The sequence below is a fragment of the Malania oleifera genome, chromosome 11 (genome assembly GCF_029873635.1).
Source record: "Malania oleifera isolate guangnan ecotype guangnan chromosome 11, ASM2987363v1, whole genome shotgun sequence".
Taxonomy (NCBI): domain Eukaryota; kingdom Viridiplantae; phylum Streptophyta; class Magnoliopsida; order Santalales; family Ximeniaceae; genus Malania; species Malania oleifera.
In genome coordinates this window covers 30,609,905-30,622,159 of record NC_080427.1, presented here as the reverse complement: position 1 = coordinate 30,622,159, position 12,255 = coordinate 30,609,905, and the positions used below count along the sequence as shown (strand labels likewise).

Here is a 12,255-nt window from a genome sequence, read left to right as displayed (position 1 = left end):
CAGAAAAGGCCATGTAGGAATGAAAGAGAAACTTCTTTATAAACTCACGTTTATAGGACGGTTAGCCAAATGTTGTTGATAGACTGAAAAAACACTTTCATTCTTTTGGCGAACAGCTTTATGAAGTAGCTTTGACATCTCTGGGTTGTTCCCATGATATTCACCTTTTAATAAAAGGGAAAGTGCTTCAGAATTCTTTGATATAGAGGAAAGACTAGATTTAATCATTTAGTACCTTCATACACAGTACATACTTCATTCCAGTTTTCAACTCAAAGATGAAGAGGTAACGGCAATTTGATCATAAACTTTGAAGTAATCAAACATTTTGTAAAGGGCAAGAAAGTGAAACGGAAAAACCCGAACGTGATAAGACAAGGCAAAAATTTATTTATTTACAAAGCTCTAGTAACATTGCCAATTTACTGCACCTCAAACCATCAATTTATTAAAAAAAAAAAATACCTAAGACTCATCCAATAGAAAATTATAGCTTTTCAGGAATATTATGCCTCTCCAAAATTTGCTGCTTTATCTGGGCCCTGTTTGGGTTTACAGTTTTTGTCTAGCACTTAAACAGGTACATTATTTATTGTTATGTTTATGCCCATTTGAGGTAAAATGGGTTCTTCTTATACTTCATTAAGGAAGTGATTGAGGTACTCTTCTTCAAATTGGGGATAGACAACAACAATGTGTTCTGTGTACAAATCTGCTCTCCTAAATTAAGAGAAAGTTTAATAGAGAGTTAAGATTAAGATACATGAAACATGACAGACACATGTAAGCATGCAGAGCTGTGGTTTCTTTTCTTTTTTTTTTCTTGATAATCGTTTCCTCTGCCACCTTGGTTTAACTTGAATCCATATCTCTTACACTTTTTAACAAGCTGTCCGCCCAATTAAATTCCCACTACTCAAGAAATGAGTGAAAAAAAAAAGTATAAAACTTATGCAAAAAAACAATACAAACAATATCTTTTCTCAAGAAAAAAAAAAAACAAAGAAAAAACTAACATGAAGTTGTCCTTAGGCACTCAAAAAAAGCTAAATGCAAATCATTAAACATAAAATGTGAATCCCCTAAATCAGGAATAATCTTTCCTCCCAAATATTTTATTTTATTTTAAATATTAACATAATGAGTTTGAAAGAGACAAGAAATCTATGATGCGTTCCAAAATATAGGGCAAGAGTCACATCCAAGTGCAAAGGGAACAGGAATGCAGCATGTGACTAACTATGAAACCATAATATACTTGTGCATGTAAAACTGATGTCACTGCATTGGAGTCTTGCTTTTATGTTTACTTTTTCTTCTCCCTTCTGAATTTTCAAGATCATGATTTCATTGTACTTCAAGGCATTAGTTTTCATGCCCTGTCATGAGAAAAATACAGTAGGGATCATCCTTATCTAGAATCCAGAAAGTTCTAGTTAGTGGAATAAGAACAGGATCATGATATGGTACATCATGTAAAGTGCAGAGCATTAGGGAAATAACTATATGAATTTATATTTGAAAATTGTATGATAGCATTTAGATCTTCAAGGTGGTATTTGGCTTGGGTTATCCTAAATGCTCTCCTAGAATCACTTTCCTTAGTATAAGATACCTAGGAGTAGGATTACTATCTCATGGGCATGTTTTTGTTGCGTTTGCTCATAATGATTCTCAATGATATAAGAATATAGTGTTTGGCATGGGTACCCTAATCTTATTTCAATAAGATTACCAAAATAACACTTAACATGTAATGATAATAATATTACATACATTTTTGTAATGAGCATATGTATATTACTATTTTTTATTATTGATAATATTGTAACCATAATAATCTTTCTTAACATTCTTCAATAATAGTAATGATAATAACAAAGATAAATTAATAATAACAAAAAAAAAAGTATTATATATTGGGCAAAAGACACTCACCTTCCCTGAGATTTGGAAAAAAGACAAGGACCTCCCATGAGGTTTTAAAAATTCCATTGACCTCCCTCAAGGTTTCAAAAATGTCACAGACCTCCCCAGAGTTTGGTAAAAAGACACAAATCTCCCCTCAAAAGACTTGTCTTTTAGCAAAACACAAGGGGCGGTTTGTGTCATTTTGGCAAACCTCAAGGGAGGACCCTAGAATTCTTGAAATCTCAAGGGATGTCTCTAGGATTTTTGAAACCTTAGGGAAGGTTCATGTCTTTTTGCCAAACCTTAGGCGAGGTAAGTGTCTTTTGCCCTTATGTTCAATTGTAACAATGAAAACAAATAACATTATTTTTCAATATTACTTTCTGGGATAGTAATCATGATAATGAAAATTGATAATAAATATTATTATAATTATTATTATGAGTAAATAATAAGAATCATAATACTAAAAACCTATGTGAACCATAATAAAAAATAAATAATAATAAATTATTAATAATAGCAATAACAAGAATACAAAAATAAGAATAATAATGATAACAAATATTAATTACTTTGTGAAAATAATAAAAGTGAACAAGAATGAGAAATTTTGTCTAGAAGCAATGAGTCCCTCCCAACCAGCCCACCAATTATGCCAACTAGACATCTTAGTTATCCAACAATCCATGACAACTTGAATGGGTGAAACAGTTCCTTTAAAGGCTCTTATGCTCCTTTCCCTCCACATCCACCAAAAATAGAAAGGGCAAAAGACATTCATCTCTCCTGAGATTTGACAAAAAAACAGGGACCTCCCTTGATGTTTCAAAAATCTCAAAAACCTCCTCAATTTTAAAAAACTCAAAATACCACAAACCTCCCTTAAGGTCTCAAACATCCCACAAACCTTAGACAAGGACCTCCCTTGAGGTTTCAAAAATCCCACAAATCTCCCCCAAGGTTTTAAAAATCTCAAAATCCCACAAACCTCCCTTAAGGTTTCAAACATCCCACAAACCTCCCCTAATATTTGATTTTTGGGACACTTATACCCCTCACAAGGCTTGTCTTTTTACCAAATATAAGGGGAGTTTTGTGTCTCTTTGGCAAACCCTATAGGAAGTCTGTGGAATTTTTGAAACCTCAAGAGAGGTCTATGTCTTTTCACCGAACTCAACGAAGGTTAGTATTGTTTGCCCAAATGGCAAGGGCAATGAGGAGAAAGGACTTTCTTCCTTCCTTGTTTGAAAATCCCTTTCCAAGCCCATAATTCATTCTCCACCCTAGCTGCAATGACCCACTTCTTCTTGACCATGGAGATGACAAGTTCCATATTTTCTTGATCCAAGAGCAATGCAAAAGGATATGCTCAACTATTTCCACGTCCTCTAGGCATAAAAAACATTGATTAACGAGAGGTAAGCCCTTTTAATGTAGGCTGTCCATGGCAAGGATCCTTCGAAGAGTTGCCTCCCACGTGAAAAAAGCAACCTTTGTGGGCGTTGCAGTTTTCCAAATCAGTTTCTAGGGAAAATTTTTGTTGCACCTAACTAGGGAACTAAAATGTTTATAGTATGATCTAACCATGAAGTTTCCATCTTTGCTCAAAGCCCATTTAGGCTCATTCAAAGTCGCCTAGCACTGGACTTTGTAAAGACAGCTATATAAATATGTTAAATAGCATCAAACTCTTAATCAAAATCATTCCTAATCATGGAAATATTCCAGACCATCCCCTAATTAGTGAGCTCCAGGTGTTGGTTAATGAAGGCATCTTGGTAAATAATGCTGAGCTAGGACTTGCCAAACCAAATGTCGTGCCAAAAGAACACATCCTCTCCATTCTGCATATGAAAGTAAATAAGAGAGAAGAATATCTTCCATCTTATTCTAATGTGCCTCCAAACACCTGCATCATGGGCTTCCCTCGACTCTTTTGAGGCCCAACCATTATGACGCAGGCCATACTTGGTATTAGTGACTTCCCTCCAAAAGTGATTCTTCTCCATCATGAATCTCCAAAGCCACTTCCCCAAAAGATCCTTATTGAAGATGAGAAGGGATCTAAGGCCCAAATCTCCCTTTTGCATGAGTTATTTAACCACCCCCCATAGAACAAGATAACAACAAAACCAAGCCTTAATTCCCACTAGGTGGGGCCGGCTATATGAATCCTTTTCCGCCAATTTATGCAATCATGGACCATTTATTTTGACAGATTCAAGGATATTAAATACCATCTCACTATCTTCTCCCAAGTTATTTTAGGTTTACCCCTACCCCTTTCTACTACCCCCCACAGTAACTAACTCACTCTTCCTCACTGGTGCACTATGTGGCCTACGTTGCGTTGCAAGTGTCCATACCATTTGGGTCGTCCCTCCCTTATCTTATCTTCTATAGGAGCTACACCTAACTTACTACGAATATGTTCATTCCTTAATTTATCTTTTAATGTTATACCACTCATCCATCTAAGCATTCTCATCCCAGCAACTTTTACATTTTGGATATTATGTTTCTTCATCGCCCAACATTTTGATCCATATAGCATAGCTGGTCTTATAGTTGTCCTACAAAACTTCCCTTTTAATTTTAAGGGTATCCTACAAAGTACACTTGAAGCCCTTCTCCATTTTACCCAACCGGCTTTAACTCTATGTATTACATCATCTTCAATTTCCCTTCAGCTTGCATAATAGATCCAAGGTATCGAAATTTACAAGTGCTATTTATTTCTTCATCATCAAGTTTAACTTTATCTCCAATATTCCTCCTATCATTACTAAAATTACATTTTATATATTTTATCTTATTTCTACTTATCCTAAAGCCTTTAGATTCCAAAACTTCTCTCCATAATTCTAACACAGCCTCTACTCTGTCCCTAGTTTTATCAATTAATACAGTATCATCTACAAACATACACCATGGAACCTCCTTTTGAACACTTTTAGTCAGTTGGTCCATCACTAAAGCAAAAAGATAAGGACTCAAAGCAGATCCTTGATGTACACCTATGGTGATTGGAAATTCTCTAGTTTCTCCATCTATAGTCCTTACACAAGTCATTACTCCATCATACATGTCCTTAATGACATCAGTATATCTACTACATACACCCTTTTTTCTAAAACCCACGATAGAACTTCCCTTGGCATCCTACCATATGCTTTCTCAAGGTCAATAAATATCATATGCAAGTCCCTCTTCTTTTCCCTAAACTTTTCCATTAATCTTCTTAAAAGATATATAGCTTCTCTGATAGATCTCCCAGGCATAAAACCAAATTGATTTTTTGAGACCTCCGTTTCTAACCTTAATCTTTGTTCAACTACCCTTTCCCATAGTTTCATTGTATGACTCATAAGTTTAATTCCATGATAGCTATTGCAATTTTGAATATCTCCTTTATTTTTGTATCTAGGTATTAAAATGTTTTTCCTTCATTCATCTGGCATTTTCTTAGTTTTTATAATTGTATTAAATAAATTAGTTAACCATATAATTCCGTTATCACCTAAGCATTTCCAAACTTCAAATTGGGATGTTATTTGGTCCCATAACTTTCCCATTTTTCATCTTTTTTAGTGCAAACTTAACTTCGTTAACTCTAATTTTGCGAATAAATCTCATATTTTTAGACTTTTCCTCATTTGACAAATCTAAGTTTAAGCCTTCTATTTGATTTTCATTAAACAACTTACTAAGTAACTTCGCCATCTTTCTTTAATGGCTTCGCCCTTAACCAAGACAATATCATCCTCACTTTTTATACATTTTACATTTCCTAAGTCCTTACTCTTCCTTTCTCTAGCTTTAGTAAGTTTAAAAATATCTCTTTCCCCTTCTTTTGTATCTAATCTATCATACAAACTATTAAATGATCTGTATTTAGCTTCACTAACGGCCTCTTTTGCATCTTTTCTCGCCTCCTTATACTTTTCAAAGTTATCCCTCTTTCTACATTTTTGCCACGTTTTATACCAAATTCTTTTTTGTCTTCACGGTTTTTTGTACATCTTTATCCCACCACCAACTTTCTTTGCTATTTGAGAATCTTCCCCTTGATTCACCTAAAATCTCTTTTGCTATCTTTTTAATAGAGCTAGAGAATCTACTCCAAAGAGTATTTGTATCTATCCCATCCTCTATAGCCGAATCCCCATCTTTGATCATTTTATCTTTAAATTTTATTATATTTTCTCCTTTTAGGTTCCACCACCTAGTTCTCTTATACTGGTTTATTTTATCATTTTTCTTCCATTTTTTAATACATATATCTAACACTAAGACTTTATGTTGTGTGGTTAGGCTTTCACTTGAAATAACCTTACAACCCTTGCATGATAAACGATCTACCTTCCTAGTTTAAAAAAAATTGATTTGATTTGACTTCTATTTTTTCCACTTTTACAGGTTATTTAGTGTTCTTCTCTCTTCTTAAAGCAAGTATTCATTATACTAAAATCATATGACATAGTGAAGTCTAATATCATCTCCCCAGACTCATTTTTGTCTCCATATCCATATCCTCTATGTATCCTCTCATAATTTTTATTATCCCTTCCAATGTGTCCATTCAAATCTCCTTCTACAAATATTTTCTCAGTCCCTAGTATGCCTTGTATAATTCTATCCATATCTTCCCAAAATTTTCTTTTAAGATTCTCTGCTAAGCCGACTTGAGGAGCATAAGCTAATGATATTTATTATCTCTTGTCCTAATACCATCTTGATTTTTATAATTTTATCCCCTACTCTATTTCCCTCAACAATGTTATCTTTTAAGTTTTTGTCTATAATAATTCCTACTCCATTCTTATATTTTTCTTTTCCAGTATACCAAAGTTTAAATCCTAATTTATCAATTTCTCTACCTTTCTCCCCCACCCACTTAGTTTCTTGAAGGCAAATTATATTAATTCTTCTTCTGATCATTGTGTCCACAATTTCCATGTTTTTACCCGTAAGTGTCCCTATATTCCAAGTTGCTAATCTAATCCTAGTTTCTTGAATTAACGTCTTTACCTACCCATGTCTAGAATGATGCAGGAATCCTCACATATTTGACACCGTACCCAAGCGCTGACACGGCGCATTGCTTCGGGGCGACGACCTAGCCCACCCTCGCCCACTTTTCGCTACACCAAGATGGTACAAGTGCAACACGTCGCTCGTAGGGGATGCCCCATTTAACAAGATGATATTTAAAAACCTCACCAATGTTCCCCAAAGGAATCTTCTTTGGATACCTTGCAATCTCTTGGCTATCCCAATAGTAATAGGGAAAAGAGATACGAAATAAACTGAGAGATTGGGTCGAGTAACTTTAATGAATGTGAGTCTATCACCTTTTGATAGATACTTCCTTTTCTAACCAGAAAATATCCTTTTGAATCTCCCAACAATGGGGTCCCAAACACCCTTATCTTTGAACTTGACTCCTAAGGGGAGACAGAGGAAGGTAATAGGAAAGGCTCCAAGCTTGCAGCCTAAAAGACCCACAAGCAGAGGCCCATAGTCACAATTCTCTGTAGGAATGATTTCACTTTTTCCCATATCCACTTTTAAGCTTAACACCACTTGCCGCTAATGGAAACCTCAAATAAAGGCAAATTCCTCTTTTACACCCCAAAACACTTGCAACAACTTCCCTGCCACTCCTTCCCCAAGAGGAACTCACCCTTCCCTAGACTAACATGCTAGATCTAGTGTTCTAGAACAAAAAAACCATGTTTTGGAGCACTGCCACTATTTTGCAATTTGCTAGGATGTGAAGTGTTTTTTGGCAACTATGCTAAGGATGCATATAGCAAATGTGAAGTTTCCAGATAGAAATACTGCTTCTTTAGAAATAGTTATGTTTCAAATCAAATGATTTTAACTACAATGCCTATAGTAAAAATGACTTTGATTACAGCAGGGTGCCTATGTTTTTATCTTAAAAAAAAACAGAGAAAACAATGTGGTTCCGGCATTGCATAAAAATATTGGTTGGACCACCCATAAAGAATGATTGCAAGGTATAATCATAAAGAAGATATCAACTTTAATATTAATACAAGACAATTTTAGAGAATATTTTTGTGTTAAAGACCCCTGCAAATACATTATGTAACAAAAGAGTCTGGAGTCCTAAATCTGAACACTTTTCCGTTTCACCACGTACATTGTGTAGCTGCAAGGAAATGCCAGAAGGGAATTTTCAGTTGAGCATGCTCTGTGGTACTGGCATAATTAATATCATGATCTACGAGTCCCATTACCTCCCAAAATCTACTCCTTTCCCTCAAAATATTAAGGAATTGTTTCCAGAAATTATTTTACAAGTGTTGAAACAGGTGTTTAAAAATTTGATTTATTATCACAATTGAAAATGAAGCAATTAGTAGGAAATCATGAATCGCAACTAAAAAATGAACAATCTACTGAGTGTGTGTCATTGATTCAGATAATATTTGGCATGCCAAAAAAAGAAAAGAATCTATTCATACACATATATACAGGCAGGCATGCGTGCTTAAAACATGTACATAAGCATCATAACTCACTAAATTGAAACTTTACTTCTTAATACCTCCAGGTCTGAATTGTATAAACCCAAAATTTTCTAGTCTTTTGGCTGTATCCACCGAGAAAGCCTTCACCCAGAAAGACAAAGTCTCTCTTGCCAGCTGCAAGGAAGCAGGAGAAAGATAACTCAAGAAAGTCATTGAAGAACTCAAATAAGCAATAGCACCCTTATCAAAAAAATTAGGATTAAAGTAATGTATGAAAACTTTTAGATTGTCACTTAACCTAAAAGCTTAAGCAGCTAACCCTCCACCCATGCAACCCCCTTGCACTTGGACAGTAAATAAATGATGAATGACACACATTACAGGAATAATACAATCTTTGACATGCATTACAAGAGCTGAACCCAAGATCTCTTGGTTACCATGGCCCTGATACCATGTCAAGTCACTGCTTGTCCTAAAAGCTTAAGCAATTAGGTATGGGGCAAACAGTGTATATCAAGCATCGAGAAGAACACTGGAAGATAATTATACTGCACAAATACCCAAGAAATTAACAAGTTTTAAGCGCAATTCAACAATAACTGAATACTTATTCCCAGGTTAGGATTAGAAGCTTGTCTTCCTTCTCATAGTAAAATAGTTTCCCATTCGAATTTTAGCTGTACCACTCCATCAGTTTATATTATTTTCCAAAGTTCTTACATTTTGAACTTCGAGGATACGAGTACATGACTCAATGTCAGTCACTCCCTTGACCAGTAATTCTTGACCATGTTAAGGAACCAAAGAATAGCCATGCCTATCATTATCACACAGCTTGCAATAGATAAATGATAAGCCTACCCACCTTATAATTAATTTTTACAATTGTAAAGGCAGCTAAAAAATCCACCATGTTAATCCTAAAGCTCAGAAGAGTTATATTAATGAGTATTTTTCCCCAATAGGTTGTTTTCAACGATGTATACCTGCGCAGCTCAGCAACCAGGCAGTAATTGAAATTCAACACTTGCTCACAAAGCAGTTAAACTTCTACAATTCCCTCATTACCATAGCTAACTTCATAGCATGCATTTCCATAAAGATGTATGAAACAGGATGTTTTTATGAGCTTTTATAAGCAAATTAGACCACAATCCACAAATATTAACCACATTCATCTATAAAATATTACTCTCAACCTATGACCAAGAATTAATACCTTAAAACACCTGTCCATTAGTATGATCTTAATGCAAGTTCAACATCAAACTTACAAAATTAATTCCCTGACAACTTTACAATATACAATCACCACGAGGCTGTTAATACAACAAAAATGTTGAACAATACCCAGTACTTCCCTGTTGGTTGTGTTTCTTACCTCATCAAGAGTTAATCCACCAATACTTGACACGCTTCCACAAAAAGCAAGATCAACAACCTCTTTTCCTAATCCGTAAATCTCAAATATCTGTGCACCACAATAACTAAATACAGGAAACCAATCAGCAGATTTTCCAAAACAGCAAACAAAAACACAACCATGGAAGTCTGAAAGAATGAGGGCAAAGACAGTTATGGAAAATAAAGATGCACACCTAGAAAGCAATGAAATGCCCATCTTTGAAAGAATCTTGAGAAGGCCAGAATTAACTGCCTGGGACGATGACAAAAAATCACATTTGACATATGAAACAGAGCAACAACGAAATCATTTCATTGAACTAGAAGAAAAAAAAAAATTCAACATGATTTAAATTCAAAACAGCATGTCAATGAAGTTGAGGGTGAAAAGGAAAACTCAAAATACTACATTTTTCATCAGAATAAAAGCTAAAAATTCCAAATGTCACTGATACTGCAAAATAAATGAATAAATGAATAAAACTCAACCTTCAACAACAATTCTATATGCTTTTTTGTTTAACTGGAATTTGAAGCACAATTTGGAATTCCTTAAGTCTACTCTCCCCAACTCTCTTGTGCATGTGTGCGTGGCCGTCCAATCCTTGTGGTTCTTGATTTTCCTAGGGTATCAAAATATATATATGTCATCTTGTACCAAAAAATAAAACTTTAAGGGCAGTCTGATTTTTTTCAATACCAAACACATTCAACAAAAAATATATTTTCCTAACAGCCTGTGTCCATATCATGAAGTATCTTTACTCTTTTATTAGGTTCTACTGAAACTTGGCACATTTTTCCCTTTCTTCCTAAAAATTTCAACAGTATCATAATGAATAAGGGATGCATAGGCAGGCACATGCAGATAGAATGGGAGAGGGGTGCAGCAACAACATTTTAGCCAGATGCAGTGACAAAATTTTAGCCATTAGCAGGAAGTCAAATTTCCTTAAAATCACTATAAATTTGTAATACATAAAATATACAACATTTAATGCAGTACTCAAATATTTTATTGCGTCTTTTGAATTATTGTTTGAATGAAACAATAGAATATTTCCTTGTTATCCTTCCATTTATTTCCCTTTCATAATGAAAATTTTGCATATATTTCACTGAATCCCAAATTATAAATTGTATTAATAATAATACAGAGAAAACTGTTTGTTTATGAAAGCTCACCAGACCTCCAAATTAAAAAATTATGCAGCCAAATAAAAAATTTTATAAACTATTATGTAGAAGCAGGATATATTTAGCTGCATAGACAATATATTTTAAAAGTACTACCAGGCAGTGAGCAAGAAGAGATTGAACAGAAAATACTACCAAAGATGAGATTGTGGCAAACAGTGACATGAATCATGAAGATTTTCAAGGAAGTGTATAAATGGAGAAAATTTTCATGGCATAAAAAGTAATTGGGGATCTGGATCTGCATAGTCTGGCAATGATAACCAATGCATAATTTGGATGACTACAACCAAATTTTCTCACCATAACCCAAAAGAGAGAGAGAGAGAACTATCAAAATCATATAAAACAGCCAAGAGCATGCCAAAAAAAAACACTTAATCCAATGATTTGACGTATGCAAGCATGCAAGCAGATGAGTGTTAAAATGCTCAAATTGAAGTTCTATTCATGACTTGGAACCTATATAATAATTAGATTAGCTTTCTTAAAGAAACATAACCAAATTTACATACTAACCACAATGAAGAATATTGGTAAAAGAAAGGTTATGGTAATATAAATAATTTCAAGCACAGAAAAACAGACCTTGCAAAAATTCTTCTGAGCCTGCTCAATTGTTACAGTTGGCATCTTCCCATTCCGCATCAAGTTCACAGTTTTGGTGCTCAAACGCCATTGACGGCATGTCTCTAATGCCAAGTATGGGCACACAGCACTGAAAGGATGATTTAACGAAAAAGCATTATGCACTCTGAATATGAGAAGGAGATGCAATGATTTTAATTCAAGGTTGTTAGAATCGGGATCCTACATAGGATCATTGGGAGGGTCAGCAGGATTGTATCATAGGATCGGATCATGGATTGTAAGATTCTATTTACAATGTAAAATAAATTAAAATTTTATATACTTGGCAGTGTTTTAAAAGGTGAAGACGTAAGGCATTTTAACCCTTAAGAGGTGAGGTGTAAGCCTTAAGGCATTGGTGCGTAAGCCTTTTGAGAATTTTATTTATACATAAAAATAAGTAAAATAAATTTTATATATATATATATATATATATATTAAAAATGAAGAAAAATTAAGAAATCACAAATATAATATAAAAAAAATCAAATAAAATTTGCAAACCACTTTCTGGCCATTTAAAAGTTGCTAGCTTGAATTCATTACGTAAATAATGACATACAAGAGACAGCTATAACATTACAAAGTTCAAATTATTTTCAAG

General features: G+C 34.2%; 1 protein-coding gene across 1 annotated transcript in view; it reads right to left on the bottom strand.

The window, feature by feature from the left end:
* The window catches only part of LOC131168155 (ferredoxin-dependent glutamate synthase, chloroplastic-like), a 115,942-nt gene that overhangs the window by 27,042 nt on the left and 76,645 nt on the right, over positions 1–12,255 (bottom strand). Inside the window, exons 14-18 of the mRNA XM_058127406.1 lie at positions 11,610–11,739; positions 10,019–10,077; positions 9,802–9,907; positions 8,495–8,591; positions 49–164 (exon numbers count right to left, since the gene is read on the bottom strand). Of these exons, the coding sequence (XP_057983389.1) occupies positions 49–164; positions 8,495–8,591; positions 9,802–9,907; positions 10,019–10,077; positions 11,610–11,739 (508 nt within the window). The remainder of the gene's footprint in view (positions 1–48; positions 165–8,494; positions 8,592–9,801; positions 9,908–10,018; positions 10,078–11,609; positions 11,740–12,255) is intronic.